The sequence below is a fragment of the Astatotilapia calliptera genome, chromosome 19, assembly GCF_900246225.1.
Source record: "Astatotilapia calliptera chromosome 19, fAstCal1.2, whole genome shotgun sequence".
NCBI classification, from domain to species: Eukaryota; Metazoa; Chordata; class Actinopteri; order Cichliformes; family Cichlidae; genus Astatotilapia; species Astatotilapia calliptera.
Genome location: NC_039320.1, coordinates 10,248,904 through 10,270,385, shown reverse-complemented (window position 1 = coordinate 10,270,385; position 21,482 = coordinate 10,248,904). Strand labels below are relative to the sequence as shown.

The 21,482-nt window shown below is 39.3% G+C and overlaps 2 protein-coding genes across 2 annotated transcripts in view; one reads left to right on the top strand and one right to left on the bottom strand.

Annotated features, from left to right (window-relative positions):
- LOC113012161 (semaphorin-4E-like) overlaps positions 1–2,598 on the bottom strand; it is a 12,861-nt gene extending 10,263 nt beyond the window's left edge. The window contains exon 1 of the mRNA XM_026152187.1: positions 2,315–2,598. The gene's annotated coding sequence lies outside the window, so the exon portion shown is untranslated. The remainder of the gene's footprint in view (positions 1–2,314) is intronic.
- LOC113012162 (serine palmitoyltransferase 2-like) overlaps positions 1–21,482 on the top strand; it is a 22,300-nt gene extending 818 nt beyond the window's left edge. The window contains exons 2-12 of the mRNA XM_026152190.1: positions 3,126–3,320; positions 4,315–4,469; positions 6,408–6,556; positions 9,710–9,834; positions 10,359–10,452; positions 10,724–10,829; positions 11,557–11,776; positions 12,418–12,544; positions 14,057–14,192; positions 15,134–15,263; positions 18,468–21,482. Of these exons, the coding sequence (XP_026007975.1) occupies positions 3,126–3,320; positions 4,315–4,469; positions 6,408–6,556; positions 9,710–9,834; positions 10,359–10,452; positions 10,724–10,829; positions 11,557–11,776; positions 12,418–12,544; positions 14,057–14,192; positions 15,134–15,263; positions 18,468–18,587 (1,557 nt within the window). The 3' untranslated portion in view covers positions 18,588–21,482. The remainder of the gene's footprint in view (positions 1–3,125; positions 3,321–4,314; positions 4,470–6,407; positions 6,557–9,709; positions 9,835–10,358; positions 10,453–10,723; positions 10,830–11,556; positions 11,777–12,417; positions 12,545–14,056; positions 14,193–15,133; positions 15,264–18,467) is intronic.

Genomic DNA, 21,482 nt, shown 5'->3' with positions numbered 1-21,482 from the left:
AAGAGGAGTCCAGGTTTGTGACTTTGATCAGAGGCTCAAACTGGGAATGGAATAACTCCAGACAATTTTGAAACAAATCTCAAACTCATCCACTCAGTTGATTGTTCTTTAGGGAGATTGTTGTGTTTATTTCGTGCAATATGTCAGCTTTTTCTTTCTGTTTTAGTTTTAAATCTCGTTCTTTGGCTCTGTTCATCTTGGCTGTACTTTTCTCTCACTTGTTTGGCAGTAAAAGTCTGGAAACATTTCTCTTTCATGAGGCGGTTGGCTTCCATTTGCAATCAACACTGAAACTGTGATGAGTTAGTGATTAGGGAGACACTGAACCAGTGCACCTGTTCACTTCAAGCTGTCCGCTGAGACTTGAGTGCATGCTGCAAAACAGCTCTTCCCAAATAGGCTAATGAAATTTCCACCCTTGGGTGCATCTTCTGTAGCTGGCCCAATTAATGGGCCTCCTCTGACTGATTAGGTGCTGCTACACACACTGGCATTGAAAATACAGAGAATTTTTTCCCCTGTTGTTTGAGTCAGATTAATATTTCTTGAGAGGAAAGTAATCCCAGTTTTCTCCAGCGTGTGGTTCTTAAGTAAAATAACGTGAAGCACGTTGCTGTTTATTATCTGATTATTCTAGTCACTAAAGAATTTGGTACAAATTGCACAGAGGGTTTCTGCCACACTTGCTTTTCAGGCTAAGAAACTGAGTGCCTGCTGACTAAACCTCAGCTGATTAGGGTTCATGCAGATGTCAGCATTGCTATTCTGTAAGGAATTTGAGGGAAAGGCATGACCGGTCACATGCAATGCCCTAATAGCCATGAGCGCGATAGTGAAGTGAACTGCACAGTGCCCATTAGGTTTCATTGTCTATCCAATTACTTATCAAGATGTAGAAGAAAAAACATTAGAAAGTGAATTCTATCTGTTCAAGTTTATCAACACAACCTTCTCCTCCCTTATTTGGCAGTCAAATCATCGCTCTCCCTGTTTACTTCCCTGAGTACAGAGCTGAACCAGAACGTAATAGTTTGGTCTTATCTTCCTTTTTCATACAGTCTGGCTTTAAATAAGTACCTCTAAGTGAACCATCTAAATGTCAGCCAATAAAAACAAAAGTTAAACCACTTTTTCGTAAATAAGACAAAGGAAGAGGCGAAGTATATTGTATGCACAATGACATGGAAGTTTATTCCTTTTAAAGTCTTAGTTAGGAAATGTTGTGAATCTCTTTTTAGGCTAGGTTTGCATAAATACAGGTAGCAGCGGTTGGGTATCACTGTAACATAATCCTGCGTAGTATGGCTTCAGCTACTGACTTTTTTTATTTTTAAGTAATCAAAGGATATTTTTCACTCAAAGGTTTCATATAAATTGGAAAATGGTGAAGAAATTGAATAAAATGTAGTTTAGCACCAGATATGACAAAGACGACTATATTTGAAGAGCAGCAAATCAAGTTTGTGTATTTTTTTTTGTTTGTTTTAATTTTCAGCTCTTTGATGTTACACAGCACAAAATATCAGCCACTGCCATTATTAAGATACTAGCGAGCTAATTTCAGTCAAGAAGGTGGATAAATCGGTACATCTCTACTCAAAATATGTTTCAATTATCAGAGCACTCCCAGGTTAATTTCAGCTAGATCAGCAGATTTGTCAAACATATTGTTGCAGTTTGATTTCCTCATTTCTTTTCACTTTGTTTTTTACTGGCACTTTGGCTTTCAGAGTATCATAAGGTAGACACCCTGCAAGCTAGCAACGCTGGTCTCGTATACTAACTGTCAAAAATATAAGTCTGTTTACCAGCATCTATACAAACACCATTCACAATGAACAACACTGTGCAGAGCTGAGTTAAAGACTTTCAAAGGTAAAATTACAGTGACATGGCAGGGAAAGATGAGCCAATATGACAGGCAAACCTAACTCTGAAATAATTCAGTGGTAATTCTCCATATTAATGCAGACTGATATCTTATCCGTGAGAAGCTCTTCCACCATGGTAGCTTAGAGAAGCAGGGCTTATTGCAGAAATAACCAATCAAACTGAAACAGGGACTCACTGCTGTCAGAGCTGCTCAGAGTTTTTTTTGATTTTACGACTTTGAAACACAGGGCGGAGGCTTCAAGCTCAGATCACAGCACATCACAGTGAACAAAAAGAGATGATATCTCAACACATTATAAACATGCAATGAGAGCAACCTGCTACGTGAGTGACAGAAAAGGCTGCATTCAATATTATGGAGTGTTAAAAGTGAAGCGACCTTTCTTTGTACTATAATTACAAAGTGTAGTGTATACGGTACCTGCGCTTTGCTTGTATGAACTCCTCTTGAAAACTGAAGCGTTTTAAGCTCTTTTTCCTGCTTGACTCACCTCTGAGCACATGCTCCCACTTACATTTAAAGTTGTTATTTTTTAAATGTGCTGTTTGAATGTGACAGATTCAAGTATAAACACAATTCTTCACAGCTTCTTAAGCACCCATACACATTGAAAGATGCCTTTTGCCACAAGATTATTATAACAGATTAAATTGGTTATTTTTATTCAGCAAAGTTTTGAATCAGTTGTCACGTTTCATTGCATAACTTGTATGACCAAATGTAAACTATGGAAGCCGTGGATGCACTGTGGGCTGCAGTGTGAGCCTTGTTCTATAGCTTGGACTTAAGAAACGTCCTGTAACATTTACTGACAATAAACTACTTTATTGTTTGTTTGTTTTTTGCATTGGCTCCAATTACACACAAATAGTAACACAGCGTGATGTAAAACATGCTAGTACTACATATTGATAAGTCACATTGCTGCCACTTGCAACACAATCATCATTATGCCAAACTTGTATATATTTTATTTAAAAAGGGAATAATTTAACCAAAATTTCAGCATTTTTTTTTTGTACTTCTTTACCACTTTTCTCTGTTCAGCAATGCAGATGATAATGTTTCATGAGTCTTGAAGTTCATTTAGTGTTGTAAAATTGTTGTGATTGTATTGTTTGGATTGTTTTAAGTTATTTTGTGATTCCTAGTTTGCATGGCAGATATTATTTCATGTCTTTCATTAAAATAATTAAACCACTTGCTTCTGTACATTTTCTGATTTACATAGGTCTATGCAGCATCATACAACAGCAGGCTGTACAGCCGGCCCTTCATCGAGTACTTTGAAGAGACCCCCATGATGGTGGCAGTGCTCACATACATGGGCTACGGCATCCTGACCATCTTTGGCTACCTCCGTGACTTCCTTCGTCACTGGAAGATTGAAAGGTGCCACATCGCCAGAGAGAAAGAGGAGCAAAAGGTAGGATGAAAAACAAATGCAACAGTAAATTTGCAGGAACACAAAATCAATTGATCTAAAAGGTGGTAATCAAAGTTAGGGCTCATGCTAAGAAATTCCAGATAAAGGCAGCAGTTGAGAAACTTGGCTGCCCTTTACCTAAACGCAGTAGCTGTAGCGTTATGATTGCTTCTGGCAGGGATTCATCTCGCATTTCAGGTGTTGAATGGTTCTTATCTGGGAGACTGAGCTCTAATTACATGTTGCCTGGTGACCAAATTGTTGCAGTGTTTGTGCGGGAACAGTAGTGATAACAAAAAGGGGGGGGGAGAACCTTTTGTAGTTTCATTAATCAAAGTAAGCCAATGTGATATTTGCACACTACAAAGCAAGCATCCATCCCAATCACTAGAATCTGCAATGTAGGTTGTCATATTGCAAACATTTTAATCAGCATTGCTTGAAGCTTGGTGTTTTTTAAAGAAAGCAAGCATCAGTTGTTTGAAATGAACCTGTCAGCTGTAATTATGTCCAGCTATGGGGAACTTTACATAGAAATATTCTTTGTTGCCTTTAATCCAAAGTGTGCATGCTTAAGATTGCATTTTTGTTAGAGGTGGAACATGTTTAGAATGTCTTCTGTGTCACTCACTTTTGTTTCCAACATCTTATGTAATGTGTGAAAGTAAAGCCCATTGTTCTCAGAATTTAGTTATGTCAAGGAAAGGAAGCCTTTCGTGGGGAAATCATTAAATGGGCCCGACGATATCGGACGGATGTTTTCCTCCATGAAACAAGGAATATCAGCTCCCTTGATCATGTGTGTTCTTTTAAATGTTGTTGTAATGCTTAAACTGGATGAGATTAAATTCTTTCCTTGTGAGCTTTTGAAGAAACTTGAAACTGTGAAGATCTAGATATCGTTACAGGAAATACCAGTGATGTAGGAGAAAATTCCTATATGTTGTGCTGCTTTTTACTTTCCTTTATTATCTACCTTTTCATCCATGTGTAGGATTTTGTACCGCTCTACCAGGATTTCGAGAACTTTTACACCAGAAACCTCTATATGCGGATAAGAGACAACTGGAACAGGCCTATATGCAGCGTCCCGGGAGCCAAGATGGATCTGATGGAACGAGCCACCTACGACTACAACTGGACTTTTGAGTGAGATTAATGTAGCTTTCATTCAAGAGCGCAAATATTGTTATCATTAAGCTAACCTTAAGGATTTCAGGCACACAATAGCAATGGGAAGTATGCTTTATAACTGCTATGTTACCAACATCACACAAAGTTGGCCAGGTTCCAGACGTCTCTCACTGGACACGGCTTTTTAAAAGCTCCGGCAGGCCTTTCCATTACCCCTGATTAAATAAAACACGAAAACTAATGTACAGTACAATAGCACTAGACTGATAAATCAGCCAGATATCAGGTGACATTTGCTTAATGTGTTTGCATAATAGACACAAAACTACCTTAATTGAGTTGTGGAATTCAAAAGATGCTGGAAACCTGCCTTTGAGATTGACGTGGTTTTCATAGAAATTTTTCACCTGGACATTAATATTAATACACATCCCCAATATCCCCTGATATGATACGACTGTATGACTATAATAGGAGTTTTGGTTTGTGACTTGGTGCATTAATTTGGAACAGAATTCAAGATTTATAAGACCAGGTTGCTTTTCCTTTTGAACTGTCCTCTTTTGACAGAGTCTGTGCCCACTCCAGCCTTAGCTTTCTGTTGAATTTCTCTTTTTTTTGAGCACAAAGTAATAAAAGAAGCTGTTCACTGGAGGTTTGTTACTTTTGTTTCACACTAAAGGCTGTTGTGGTGAAAATCCTGTTTTAGCTGATTGGATAAGTGACTCAGAAGGTGTAGAGTTGTTCCTAATAAAGTTTATTTCTCTAGATCCTAATAAAAGTAGAGAAATCTTGAACACATTTATTACAGCATTATATTGCATAGAGCAGGTAGGATTCTCACCTTGTTTACCTCTGTGTATAGTATGTAAATTCTATGAACAGACAGAACATGTGTACTCAGACAATATAAACATAAGACAAGATAAGACCAGAAGCTTGTTGTTTAGAGTCCATTGATCACTAATCCTTAAGCAGGGTTTGGTTTCATGCACATGAACAGTTAAGGTGGACAGGGAAGGTTGGATTGCGTTTTTAATTTGTCTCGTGGTGTGCTTTGGAAATCATCCTGTTGATGCAAAAAGAAATAAAAATGCTATTTTTTTTTTTTTTGCTTGTCAGACTGTGTTACCTTTGACCTTTTTGTAGATTTAACTAAAGAAATGTGAACAAATTCTGTGGTTTTGCAGCACGGTGCTAATAACAAAGCTACAGTTTAATAGTTTAAAGTTGGCTCTTTGCCAAGTTGTCTGTTTGTGGAGACACAACACTGGCTCATCCAGCGAGTTAGGTGCCTTTTTTTATGCTTAAGTGTTTATATTTCAGTGTTAAGTGGCTTAACAAAGAAGGCATGTGTCTGAAAATGTTCAGGTACAAAGACTGGACTGGAAATAAAAACCATTGAAAGACTTTCAGGAAGCCTGGACAATTGTTCCTCAAGACAACTTTAAAAATTGCACGTCATTCTGGTTCTTGGCTGCAAAATATAAAAACATGTTGAATGGCTCTAAGACTTTAGTACAGAATTGTATATGTAGCAGTTTTGTACATTATTTATTTATATATATATATATATATATATATATATATATATATATATATATATATATATATATATATATATTCGCACTCTTTATATTATGAAGGTGATAACCCCAGAATGAACAGCCATGTAGCGTTCATCTCATATTAAAATCGGTCCAACTTAAGATCTATAATGTTCGTGAAGTCAAACAAAACACACAAGTGAGAAGATGTGGGAGACACAGACACCAGAAAGATTGGAAAAACAAAAAAGAGCACGCTGATGCTATCAAACCTCTCAGTCTAGTTTTTAATTACTTCTACCAATCATTACTATTAATTATACCAATCTGTTTCCCAAATCATTAGTTTCTTCTCATTGATTGTTTCCTGTGTCTGTTTATCTTCTCCTCTCGCCCTCTCTTGCAGATACACGGGTCGGGTAGTGCAGGATGTGATTAACCTGGGCTCGTATAATTACCTCGGCTTCGCTGAGAATACAGGTCCATGTGCTGACTCCGCAGCTGAAGTCACTATGAAGTACGGTGTTGGAGTTGCGAGCACGAGGCAGGAGATTGGTACAAACACATGGCAAAACACAGACACACCCGCTACCTTTGCTATCACTGCTGGGTCTTAAATGGCAAGACTGAGCACAGCTGAATTCACCTCGGTAAACAAAATGTCATAAACCAGTTAGTTTAGTAAAGCTGTGGGAACTAGTATGATGATCATCTGTGCGCGGTGTTTGAGCCAATTGCAAATTACCGTGACTTTTCTGTCTTTACAAATGCTTTCAAATAAGTCTCACTGACCACTTTGTAAAGTACATTTTAGGCATTAGTCTGGTGTTGGAGCACCTTTAACCTTAAGAAAGGTTTTAATTCTTCTTGGCAGAGATTCAGCAACATGCTGGAAACATCCAAACACATCTATGATGCAAATCTCTCCCTTGGTTGTAACGAGTAGTTATTTGAGTTACTGTTGCCTTCTTATCAGCTTGAACCAGTGAACTGCTGCTCTCACTGGATCTTTTCTCTTGTGTGGGAAAATCCCAGTAGATTAGCAGGTTCTGAAATGCATCGGGCACCATGCCACATTAAAAGTCACTGAACTCACCTTTCTTCCCCTTTCTAATGCTCATTTTATCTTGACTATGTTTACAGGCCTAAATGTGTTATCGTTGCCATTTAAATAACTGATTTAATATAGTTGAACACGTCCCTAATAAAGTGGCTGGTGAGTGTAGATGGCTGTAATGCTTATGTACACTATAGGAGTTTATGTCCAACATATTATGTTGTTTGTTGAAAAATATTTAGTCATAATTGACCACTTAAGTAGAGCTTGGATCTTGGATTTGTACGAATACTGGAAATGGAGCGAAACACAAAATATAACAGTTACTGGTTAATGTTGCAAACATGTTGTATCCTGATTGTTTAATTCATACAAAAGCAAAGAGACAATATTTAAAGTTTTGATAACCTCACAGGATGCGAAGAAGTCTGTGCCTCTATGTGGGAAATACTACATGTATCATAATGAAATCCACAACTTGATGTCTTTACACTTGGATGTTATATGATCTGGACAAACAAGATATATCATGTGAACTTTAAGTATCTGAGTATCGACAGGTTCCTTTTTTAACTCCCCAGACAGAAGCGCAAATTTATTGGAGCAGAATGCGATCAGTGCAGTTTGTCAGTCAGCACGATTATGCAAGAAATCTCAAGGTGAAAGTGATTAAACTTGGTGGAGAGGAGAAGCATGGGCAAAGGAGGAAGCTGTTCTACTTGGTGAATACAGTGGGGCAAAAAAGTATTTAGTCAGCCACCGATTGTGCAAGTTCCCCCACTTAAAATGATGACAGAGGTCAGTAATTTGCACCAGAGGTACACTTCAACTGTGAGAGACAGAATGTGGAAAAAAAAAATCCATGAATTCACATGGTAGGATTTGTAAAGAATTTATTCGTAAATTAGGGTGGAAAATAAGTATTTGGTCACCTCAAACAAGGAAAATCTCTGGCTCTCACAGACCTGTAACGTCTTCTGTAAGAAGCTTTTCTGTCCCCCACTCGTTACCTGTATGAATGGCACCTGTTTGAACTCATCATCTGTATAAAAGACACCTGTCCACAGCCTCAAACAGTCAGACTCCAAACGCCGCCATGGCCAAGACCAAAGAGCTTTCGAAGGACACCAGGAAAAGTATTGTAGACCTGCACCAGACTGGGAAGAGTGAATCTACAATAGGCAAGCAGCTTGGTGTGAAAAAATCAACTGTGGGAGCAATCATCAGAAAATGGAAGACATACAAGACCACTGATAATCTCCCTCGATCTGGGGCTCCACGCAAGATCTCATCCCGTGGGGTCAAAATGATCATGAGAACGGTGAGCAAAGATCCCAGAACCACACGGGGGGACCTGGTGAATGACCTGCAGAGAGCTGGGACCAAAGTAACAAAGGTCACCATCAGTAACACACTACAACGGCAGGGAATCAAATCCCGCAGTGCCAGACGTGTTCTGCTGCTGAAGCCAGTGCATGTCCAGGCCCGTCTGAAGTTTGCCAGAGAGCACATGGATGATACAGCAGAGGATTGGGAGAATGTCATGTGGTCAGATGAAACCAGAGTAGAACTTTTTGGTATAAACTCAACTCGTCGTGTTTGGAGGAAGAAGAATACTGAGTTGCATCCCAAGAACACCATACCTACTGTGAAGCATGGGGGTGGAAACATCATGCTATGGGGCTGTTTTTCTGCCAAGGGGACAGGACGACTGATCCGTGTTAAGGACAGAATGAATGGGGCCATGTATCGTGAGATTTTGAGCCAAAACCTCCTTCCATCAGTGAGAACTTTGAAGATGAAACGAGGCTGGGTCTTCCAACATGACAATGATCCAAAACACACCGCCCGGGCAACAAAGGAGTGGCTCCGTAAGAAGCATTTGAAAGTCCTGGAGTGGCCTAGCCAGTCTCCAGACCTCAACCCCATAGAAAATCTGTGGCGGGAGTTGAAAGTCCGTGTTGCTCGGCGACAGCCCCAAAACATCACTGCTCTCGAGAAGATCTGCATGGAGGAATGGGCCAAAATACCAGCTACTGTGTGTGCAAACCTGGTAAAGACCTATAGTAAACGTTTGACCTCTGTTATTGCCAACAAAGGTTATGTTACAAAGTATTGAGTTGTATTTTTGTTATTGACCAAATACTTATTTTCCACCCTGATTTACCAATAAATTCTTTACAAATCCTACCATGTGGATTCATGGATTTTTTTTTTTTTCACATTCTGTCTCTCACAGTTGAAGTGTACCTCTGGTGCAAATTACTGACCTCTGTCATCATTTTAAGTGGGGGAACTTGCACAATCGGTGGCTGACTAAATACTTTTTTGCCTCACTGTATCTGTCTCACCATCTTAACCGTGAAATAGGGAATTGGCTTTGGCAGTGGATCCTTGAGTTCTCTTGTTTTATTTAACCTGAACAAAGCTGGGGTAGCTGTTTCCCTCCATCTCCAGTCTTTATGTTTATTTTATTGATCTTCTGTGGTATCATCTCCCAGGAGAAGCAAGTAAATAAACAATACTAAAAAAATCGATGTCAGTTTTAGAACTTCAAGGTGTTCAGTGGTATCCGTTTATTTTAAGCTCCCATGTTTTTTGTGGGGTTTTTTTCTTTTAATTCATGTATTTATTTATTTTTTGTTCCTCAGGTAACCTGGACAGACACGAGGAGATGGAGAAACAGGTGGCTAGGTTCCTGGGTGTGGAATCAGCCATGGCGTTCGGCATGGGATTTGCAACTAACTCAATGAACATACCAGCACTCGTTGGCAAGGTAAGACCCCAAGTGACACAGGGGACAAGGATGAGCTTATTTTTAGCAAGATATCCTGGATGTTCATGGGTCTTTTCTAAGTATGTTTACTTAATAGTACGCTATTGTAGGTCACCAGTTACACCAAGCACCTTATCTTATATCAGGAAGAAACACTTGCTGGTGACTGGCTGGTTGTGTGTGTTAAAGTGAAAAAGGAGCAAACTAAGGAAGTGAAAGCCAACAGTGGTGAGACTGCTAAAGACTTCTGCTCTAATAAAATGATTCAGACCTGCTGGTATAAAGGTGTAGGGTTAGACTCAGAGCAGTGAGGTATGAAACAATGCAGTTCTACAAAGCAAGCTGCATTCTCAGTGTAATTCTCTCAGCAGAGGTTGTTCTATATAATTGTAAAAAAAAGGATTCTCCAGCCTCTCACCAGCCAATAAAAACAATGTTGACTAAAAAAACGTAGCAGTCCATCTGCTATTGTGTGCAACAAATCCTCTATGTGTGAAATATTAATGCTAATTAATCTTCTGCAGGGTTGTCTAATCCTGAGTGATGAGCTGAACCATGCCTCTCTGGTCCTGGGAGCCAGACTATCTGGGTCCACCATCAGAGTCTTTAAACACAACAGTGAGTCTCCTATTTGTTCTTATCCATCTGCTTCCTATTTGCATTTATTCCCATGCATTAGCCATGTCGTAAAACTTCCATTGCTTCTCAAGGTCTGTAATTATAGCGCTTTTTATTAGTTTGATTGTCTGATCTAATGTTTGCCAGCTTTAAAACAACGTCAGTGGAAAAGAGAAAGCATTTTGATGTAGAATACAAAGGAAGACCACTGCTAAAACCACAGCTTTCATTTTGAATGTTAACACTTCAAATTTTTGTTTTTTCCTGTCAGATATGCAGAGCCTTGAAAAACTGTTGAGAGAAGCCATCGTTCATGGCCAACCCAGGACTCGCAGACCATGGAAGAAGATCCTAATAGTGGTTGAAGGCATTTACAGGTACTGCTTTGATTTCCTGTATATGTCATACATGACTTCATGGGGAAAATAAATATTTAGAACGTTTAAGTCTGTTAGATGTGCTTATTTAATCTATTGGGAGTACATTTAAATCTTGTCTTTGGTAGGAGAAAGTCTCAGCGCTGAATTTATACAATTTTTGCAACTGTGCTGAAATTGTCTTTGGCCTTATGCAGTAGAAAAAAAGGAGTTGCCCACTTTTAAAATTCCCTTTATTTTCCTTCCTAGTTTCAGGTTGAGCAAGACCTAAAAACTTTATTGCATAAGCAGCAATTCCATCTGTGGCCAAAGCCCCTGGGCGGATTATTAAGAATGATTGTTGATGCATGTGCTTAATGCATGTATGTATTTTGCACCAGAAATACAAGAGCAGGTTCAGCTTCCTCTGATGGTTTATTCAGGTTCAGCACTTTAAACTGTACTGAGAATGTGTCAGTGCTTAGTTAGCTAACCTGATTCTGTCTGATGGGGTGCTACAAAAAGCATTTGCAACGTGCAAGACAGTTTCTGCTGTCTTTTTTGTTTTTTAATAAGTTTAACTTTTTTTTTTAATTTGAGTCAAAAGTCATTTCAGCTGTTTATTCTATGTTGACAGCTGTTGGGTGGATAGTTTCTGGTGCAAAAGCTGAATTTGTTGGGAAAAACAAAGCTGTAACACCTCAGGAGATGTAATGCACCTTCCACTCTGCCGGTTTCCTCCCTGCAGCATGGAGGGCAGCATAGTGCGCCTGCCAGAAGTGATTGCCTTAAAGAAGCGCTACCGGGCCTACCTTTACTTAGATGAAGCCCACAGTATAGGGGCCCTGGGTCCAAGAGGAAGAGGTGTGGTGGATTACTTTGGCCTCGACCCATGTGACGTGGACGTCATGATGGGCACGTTTACCAAAAGCTTTGGTGCTGCAGGTGGATACATCGCAGGGAAAAGGGTGAGCTTTATCTCTTTGTTTATTTTTTGATTTTTTGAAGAAAAAAAAAAAGGGGGGGGGGGGGGGGGGGGAAGAGTGCATTTTCTAGCATAACATCAGTTTAAACTCATAGTTTTTCAAGAGTGCACTGATGCATGGACTCTCTAAGCGTCACTTGTTGCAGACACGAGTGCTAGTCATTGCAACAGTGCATGTTGCATTCTTGACAACAAAGCTTGCTTATCGAGATGGTTATCGAGATAAGACACTTTGTCTAAATCATCATGTAGTGGCGTCTTAGAACTGCCGAAGCCCTCAAGCAGAACAAAGGAGTCGGAGAAAATTGGTCATGAATCACTTAGGAATGTGTTAACAGGTTACAGGATGTAGCTCACATTATGCTTTTAATGACTTTCATATCCTTCTAAAAATGTAACGGGCAGATTGACAGGTTTGAGAGCGCAAAGCGAAATTCAGTTCTCACTTTGTGCTTATCAGACTGTTGAGGTTTTTAATGTAAATCTGGTGCTTCTAAAAATAAAATAAAAACATTTTCACATATTCGTGAAAGAGGGAAGCAACAAGCAACGTTGTGAGGGACTGAGAGACTGCAGCTGTTCATGCGTATCTGCTTATGTCTTCTGTGTGTCTCCTGGGTTTAGGAGCTCATCGAATACCTGCGCTCCCATTCCCACAGTGCGGTCTACGCCACCTCCATGTCTCCTCCTGTGGTGGAGCAAATCATCACTTCTATGAAGTGCATTATGGGAGAGGATGGCACAACAATAGGTAAGCCTCAGTCCAGATTGTTCACTTTTTTATATGTGAGAAAACTGCATTTCAAGATAAAGTTTAAAAATGTTTTGCTTTTAAGGAGTCATTATGTTGGATGTTGAGACAAATCTCACTTTCCACTTGCATATAGTGCACTCCACATGCACTGCAGTCCATGACCACATCTGAATCTGATTGGTATATAGGCACACAAAGATGTTATGTTGAGGTCAGAAAACTTCCTCTATAGATTGATCAAAGAGTGATAAACAACTAAACTCTGCAGCAACGTCAAACTGCAAAACGGTTTCGGATTAAAAATGTAAAAGTTAAACAGCCAGTTTCAGCAAACTTCAGGCTGTTCTTGCATATTTACTATAGTGCATAATGGTGCAGGTCCTTGGTTATTTGTTTTGTTGCATTATGTTTATAATTTGGTGACGTCTCCACTTCTGATGATTTTATGTCAGCAGTAATTGTTATGATGGGCCACCAGGTGTCACTGCAAAGTTAAGAATTGTAGGACTGGAGCCAGCCTCTGGTCTTTTTCACCAGATGTTATATAAAGAAAAGGAGTAGAAGGGGGGGGGGGGAAGAAGGATGTCCAGTTATAAATATGTATGTATTTTTTTTTTTTTTTTTTATAATGGTTACTTGATTTAATTAAAGAGGTTAAGGAATATTTTATGATGATCTGTGTTTATAGACGAGGCAATTCTATCTCCTCTACATGGATTGTTTAATCTAACTTCAACCCTTTTGCTAGAACAGTTCAAGATGTCGCTAAGCAAAATCTAAAGTCCACAGTACACAGTTTGATTCCAATGTAGACGTGCAGAACGTTTCTTTTTCATCTTTGGAAAGCATCATTAAGAGCTCATTTTTATTTTTTGCACTTCAGGAAAGTCAAATTTAGTAAAGAGTAAACAGCCCTCGGTAAGAGAATCACCTCTAAAATTGAGTTGCAATCAGTTGCAACCAGTGACTGACAAAATGTGGATGTAAAGAAAAATTATTAAAAACCCACAAGAAAAAATAAATCCAGACGAAACTAAATATGGGTAGATAAAAGATGAATGATACAAGCATGACACAATTTAAATCATGCAAATGCAGATTTACACCAAACAAACTCGTTATTATAAACAAATAATAAACTTGTTTGTTAACAAACCCAGACCAACAATAAAAACAAAAACATTTAACTGATAAAGCAGTAAATGCAGCCAGGCTTCATTAATGAGTTTGCTATATCCAGTGAGTGTGAGTAACAAGTTACACTAAGCAGAGATGAGTGGATATCACAGCGCTCTGTGAATATTCACATATTGTCCATTAACACATCAGGATGTGATGACTTGTGTGTCTAACACGTTAAAGTTGCAAAGCAAACGGCTGTCATCACACTGCAAAAAACAAAACCTAGATGATTAGATATAGATGATCTTAGAACGCAGGACATCCGTGTGATTAACTTCCATCGTGCTTCCTATCAACTCTGTCTCCAAATTTCTTCATCATCCTTAGGCAGTGAGCGTGTGCAGCAGCTGGCAGAGAACACGGTCTATTTCCGCAAGAGGCTTCGAGAAATGGGCTTCATCATCTACGGCAACAACGACTCTCCCGTCGTACCCTTGATGCTCTACATGCCCGCCAAGATAGGGTGAGCCTCCATCTTTGCTGTTTACTACTGCTCTGATTGCTGGAACTCTTAATTGGAGCCTTAGAGCAATACAGTGTGATCAATTATATCATTTGTTGATGGGTATTGGGTTTTTCGTTTTTCCCCTGAAATATTATTAAGGTAACAAGTTTAAAAACTCTGTTATAGCAGTGGACAGTAGACAGTGTCCCAACGTCACATCACAAGAGCTCAAGGTGTTAAACTGACTGCAGAAACTGAGTCTAGGTGCACACATGCTTTAGTATCAGTACAAGGACTGTACCTCTGCAGCTTTAATTAATCCTGCTGTAAATATCAAGCAAAACACTGGGACCAAAGCAGGTTTGGGACCATTCCTTTTTTCTTCTAATGAAGAATTTGTCTGTCTTCGTAAAGCTTCTGCAGACATGTTTTCACAGAAGACTTTACCCATCTTTTTTTGTCTGTCATACTCTTTATTAAACCTCTGCGGTTATTTTTGCTATTCAGTTTTTTAAATTCAATTCAGTTTTATTTATACTGCACCAAATCACAACAGTTGCCTCAAGGCGCTTTATGTTATATGGTAGACCCTACAATAATACGTACAGAGGAAAAACCCAGCAATCATATGACCCCCTATGAGCAAGCACTTTGGCGATGGTGAGAAGGAAAAACTCCCTTTTAACAGGAAGAAACCTCCGGCAGAACCAGGCTCAGGGAGGGGCGGGGCCATCTGTTGCGACCGGTTGGGGTGAGAGAAGGAAGACAGGATAAAAGACATGCTGTGGAAGAGAGATAGAGATTAATAACAAGTACGATTCGATGCAGAGAGGTCTATTAACACAGAGAGTGAGAAAGGTGACTGAAGAAGAAACACTCAATGCTGGGAATGCCCCAGCAGCATAACTAAGGGAGGATTCAGGGTCACCTGATCTAGCCAGCTTTGTCTCTCCCACCAGAGCGTTTGGCAGGGAGATGCTGAAGAGGAACATTGGCGTGGTTGTCGTGGGCTTCCCTGCTACACCCATCATCGAATCGCGAGCACGCTTCTGCATCTCTGCCGGCCATTCGAAAAACATGCTCGACCAGGTAAACACACACTTAAAAATATCTTAACACGTGTTTAGTATTCAGCATGTCTCATTTAACACATTCTAGATATGATATTCTTTTATGGTAATACTCATAGGTAAAGGTCAACAATGATTTCTCAAAATGGGACAATTTCTTTCTTTTTTTTTTTTTTTTGGTCTTTAAGACCAAGAAGAAGCTGTTACACACCACTGTGTGTCATTAAATCCTGCTAAATAATGACCACTAAAAATACTGTTCTGCTCTGTTCTGATGTCTGATGATGGCAGTTAATTGGATGTAATATTCTGCAGCTTGTACTTAGTATGCAAAAGCTGTCAGGTTTTTTTTTTTTCTTTAAAGAAAGACTGCAGCACCTACAGCTGCAGATGTATTGATGTTGACTAGTCTTGCGTATCCACTTCTCGCTGTCCACATAGGCGAACGGTCAGGCTGAAGCCATTACATTTCAGTGAAAAACATTCCCCGAATTCCTCTAATTATTCAGAATTGTTAGACCCGAGCCTCTATGAACTAAGCTCACTGGTGTTTTGCTAAGTGTACTTTCACAGGGGTTATGGCTAATTACTGGGCCTGCACACAGATCAGGTTTTTGTCAAAGTTTTTCCAGCATGTAGCTTGTTAGCTAGATTTGCCGGCAGGAGTTCACAAGGAGGAGAGGGGTGCAATTACTAATAGTCTACCAGTGGCAGGCTTATTTGAGTGGTGCTGGCTGCTACTAGCCAGGCCTGATTTGTTTAGTTATACTCTCTAAAGTTTGTTCATTCCTGTTTCACAGCAGTGTAATGACCTTTGAGCTGTTTGAAACTAAGTGGAGAAATCTAGTTGGCATTAAATAAAGTGGAGCAGTCTAACAGGGGCAAACACTGTCTGCAATTTGAGGGACGCTGATATGATCTCTTTTGACCTCAAATGTCTACCTATGCCTTGAGTAACTTAGAGCATGCCGAGTCCCTTGCAGCTTAATGTCTGACATCCCATTGCCAGAAATCCATCAAAGGACAAGAATGCCTCACTTGGATTTAGAGAGTGTCAGGAAAAGTCTCCCAGAAGAGGCTCCATATAAAAATAAAGTGTCAGCTGTATCACTCTGCAGGTTAACGTACTGTTTGTTCCCTGTGTTTTGAGTGTAGACCTCAACATTGCTCTTTGTGTTGGCCTGTGTAAGTGCAGACAGTTCAGCTTTGATTACAACACATCTAAATCCGCCCACTCTTCACAGCGAGGGCTCTTCTGCGTTGCTGAAATGAGCTCACTGCAGACCTGTTTGCTCTTCACTACGGGCCACCGTCTTAGATCCTCCACGGTTCTTTTCTCATTTTGACACTAATGTAAATCCTCTCACACAGAGGTTGAGCTTTCTCCTGTGCTTCCTGTCTAATGTGTGTAGCTCAGTTGGCGCAGATACAAACTGTGTCTCCAGGAAGTTTTGTATATCCAGGGTTATGGTATCTTCCTATTATTCTCGGTGCACTTCAAAAAATTGAACAAAATAAGCTGAAGACAAGGAGTGGGAGTACTGTACCGTAGTGCTTTTATCTGTCATGGTGTAAAATCTGTCTCCGTTAGTCTTCCTCTCTGTATTATTCTCATGCACTTTGAAGTGTCATCTTGGTTTGTGTTTCTTTTATCCGCTGGCGAGCTTTCAGAGTATTATCTTTTCACTCTCTCACACCCACACTTACATCCCGACCTAAATCCTTTTATTGCCATCGTTATTTCATTCTACTGACCGCAATAATCTGTCAACCTTAAATGTCAGGTTATAACTAATGTATCTGAAAATGTGGAGACGGTTACAAAATTGTCCACCTAGTGTTGATTTGGAGGAGCTACTTCGACATCTGATGGCTCAAAATGTTAAAAGCATCAGAGGTAGAATAGTGATTGATTCTTCCATGAAATATATTTTTTTTTATTTCATTTTATTTTTTTTTCTAGTCTACCTGAAAAGCCTTACTTGATTAAGGAGATGAACCAACTTAATATTTGGCCGAAACGACACAGAAAGATACTCATGATTTGACTGCAATAAAGCATTTCAGTTCCTTTTATACTTTAAGATGTGATACAAAGCCCATCTGTCATCCTCACAAAGCTTTACCATAAACAGAAGGTATATATTGCTTTACTGGCAACCTACACACATTGAAACACTGAAAAACTCCTCAAGCCCCATAAATAGTCACTTATCCAAAGTTGCATAAGTCCAGGAATTGGTGAATAAACATCTGGTGTAATGGGAACAATGTACTCCACGCATGCATGTTACTCCACAGCTCTAATTTCAGAACAAAAACGCGTTGTGTAAGGTTTTGACGCACTGGGAGAAATCTAACTTTACTCTGAATTTTTGGAAATTCTCCACTTTTTTTTTTTTTTTTTTTTTTTCCCTCTTGTATTTCTTTTCCAGCCTGTTACTTTATTATTCCTGGTTAATGTCACCAGTGTGAGATGTGCGACAATAAATCTCGTTTCCTATTTCAGAAAAGCAGCTGTGTGCTGCAGGACTGAGGGATTTAACAAATAGCTGGTGAACAAAATGTAGCATTTGCAATCTTGAGAGAGAAATATTAATTTTAAAAAGGAAACTGTAGATTCATAAAAACGGGAGTCCAGATTTATGCCAATTAATCCATTAATGTGCTTTTGAGCTGACAGTATTGAATCTTAAAACTTTTTAAAAGGTTGTTTGTTCTGCAGCTTGTTGCTCTGACCTCAAGTGAGCAGAAATCTACTGATGAAGCTTAAAGTTAAAACTGATGAAACAAACATGCATGATGCAACAAAGCAAAACCACATTAAAATTTCAGCAATATATATACTCATCCCTACATTGTGTAATTATTGTCGACCTTATGCTATAACAGCTTGAACTGTAGCACTTCAGTTGCATTAACCAGAGCTCATGCGCTCAGAGTGAATATGTCCCCCTTAGTTGTAGGGCTTTAGATAGAATGACGATTTGCTGCTGTTTGGAAGACGTGTCTGTATGAACTCATCACTTTGCTCTAAGACCCAGGTAATAGAAGTGAAAAATGTAAAAGTTCAAACCAGAGATCTTTCCTGCTTCGGCCCCAGTTTACAATTTGGTTTTACGAGGCTGGTGTCTCTGCATCTGTAAACGTCCTCGCTCTTCATGTTGGCCTTCAGACTGACAGCATTTTTTTTTTCTTCTTCATTGTATAAATGTCTCCACAGGCGCTGAACGTCATCAGTGAGGTTGGAGACCTCCTTCAGCTCAAGTACTCCCGTCACAGACTGCAGCTGTCTTCCGCGCGGCCTTTTGATGATGATGTGTATGAGGACATTGACGACTGATGAATCACTCTGCTGCTTAAGTGGCGTGAACCAGAACAACCCCGGAAAATACAGAGCGGGTCGGTCAAGATGGATCACAAGTCTTCCTTAAGGAGAAACTTGTGCGTACGTGCCCCCTGCCATCATGTTGCCAACTCGTAACCTCCCCAGACGAAAGCAAAACGCTTAAAAATACCCTCAGATTTTATTTTGCCTTACTACACATGCAGAGATTGTGAACAGTGAAAATGGCACCTCTGCTTCCTGTGTCTTTTATCACTTTTTTTTAAAGATTTTTTTGTTTGTTTGGTTGTGTCTTTAGTATTTGTGGTTTTGGCCTTTGTTAAGCTTGTAATTACAGATCCAGTGTGCACGTCATCTTTTTGTTTTTTCTTCACTTATGACATGAATCTGACTTAAATCGAAAATGTAAGGAGACTAATAAGGAGAACATCGTTACCATCTATCAATGAACGGTCCTTTCTTCCACTCCTTTGAAAGGAGCCGTTATTGTCATAAGTAGAAATCACTAAATGCATTTCCACAAGACCTAATTCTTCACCACCAGGAGCCTGTTGGCGTGCAAACATGACATGACTTACAGCCAGTTCCTTCCGTTTTTTTCGAGTAATGTAACAGGGAATCTGTCAGTTTAGAGCTAATTACCTGACAGCTTTCCATTTAAAAAAAAAAAGAACATTTTGACATTTATTGCTATTATTTAGAAGTTTAGATGGACAAAGTCAGCCTCAAGTCTTAAAGCTAAGCTCACCGTTTGCTAACTTTCACTTCATATTTTTCCTGCTGCATAGCATAGATCTGAATTTAAGCAACAAAGCAGATGAGCGCATTTCCCCAAATCCCAAATACTGTCTTTTATGTATCTCCAGTAAAGTGAAATATCTGTCTTCAGCAGTAAGATGAAGGTATTGCCATAATTTTGCGTTTGAGAATTTTATTTGCCTCCACTGAGATCAGCTCTGGGTCAGTAGAACAGTGCCAAAGTGAACAGAACAGATTATCTGTGATGTTTGTATGTGTGAGGAAATGTTCCTGAATGGGCCGCATGGCTCAAAAGAATAAATGTTTAATATCCTGTTCAAGGCTTCAGTAAAAATCACAAGTTGAAATAGAAATCAAAAACTAATTACTCTTTCAAACATTTGATTTTATCTTTTTTTTTCAGTAATGAAATGATTGCAATGATATTACATGTTTTGTTTTGTTTTTTTCATTTTACTTAAGGAGGACCTGCTCTCTGTATTGTTACTGTTAAACTCTTATAGAGTAGCTTTGCATTATTCACAGTTCAAAATAATCTTTCTTTATGTGATACTGAGCCTTGGAGCCGCCTCTCAGTTCATCTCAATTTGTTAGAAAATGACCCATTTTTAGCACCCTTTCATTGGAACTGACTTTCTTCTGATTGGTCACACCTCCCTAAGTGTTTGCTGATAACAAGTGGGCGTGGTTTCTTCACTCAGAGCGACACTCGTGATGATTATAACAAAGACATCTTCTCTAAATGAGACGAGCCCCAGGAGTAGAAAATCCTTTTGATAACTGAACATTCAGAGCAGTCTAACGCTGAGGTTTTGGCTCACAGAGATGACGTTTGCATTCGCTGACATTTTTATTTGAAACTTTGGGTAGAATTATTATAAATATCCACTGCTGTAGCGATTTTATATATACAAAAAAAAAGGAAAAGCTTAAACGCGCCGCTTTAAGTGAATAACACTTTTATAATAATCAGTTTTATGTTGCAAAACTATAAACATGATTTCTTTCATTGACAGAACTACCACTTTCCATTTCAGAAAAAAACATTTTAAAAAGCCATGTTGAGATTTAAACACACTTGAGTGCTGCTACTGGAGAAAAAAAAAAGGGGGAATTTAACCCTAAAACATAATACACATTATACAGTCAGCGTCTTTTCCCCCCACCAGGACCAGAATTACTGGGACTGTGTTTGTCTTCCTGTTTGTTACGGGGGGGGTTCCTCTTAAGTCATGTGACGAGGTTCAAACTGAAGAATATCTATTAGCGCAGGTAAACTAGTGTGGACAGGATCCAGCTCTTTGCTGCTTTGTGCCTGATAATTGTTTTGCCTTGAAAAACAAAATGCTTTCTTTGTGCTGAGACTAATGAGTCAATAATGATGTTAACAGTCTTCTTAGGATAGGCGAGTGTGTTTTGCCTTTACGTTCTTCCACATAAACAGCAGCTGTATTTGGAAATGTGGGCATTTACATTGTACTACTGAGCTTTGGGACAGCAGCACTCCTTAGTGAAGGGAACTCATGTCCCACGTGTATATGCTACCGCTTGCATGTGTGCACACTGACGAGTGCTGTGCAAGCGCTCGTCCTTCATACTAATGCACACACAGGAAGAATTCCTCCCAGAAGCTGCTCTGCACCAGAGCTGGTGGTGCTCAAAGTGACACATTGTTGCTGTTTTTTTTTTTGTAACCTACTACATTCTGTCTTCATGTCTTTCTGGGGTTGCTGAGTTGTTTTATTTTTTTATTTTTTGGTCCATCTTTGCGGATCTTCTGATGTGTAATGTGGGATACTTGTGTAACACGTCTTATGTTATCCTTTTGGCTTCCTTTCTGCAGAGAATCGATCACAGATGGTCGTTCGTGAGCTGAAAGTTTGGTTGCAATGTTGTTCATACAAATACAGAATGTATCTATGTATTTTTAATTATGAACCGAGAGAAGCTGTACCGTTATACTCACAGCAAATATTTAAACATATGTTTACGTTATGTAAAGATTTTATGTCCTGACATTTTACTAAGGAGTTTCTGAACATTAATTAGATCAGTTTCCCTTCAGTTCATTGGTACTTCTCAGTCCTCTGCAAAGACTGCATCTGGTTTCAACCATAAAAGCAAAATAACCTC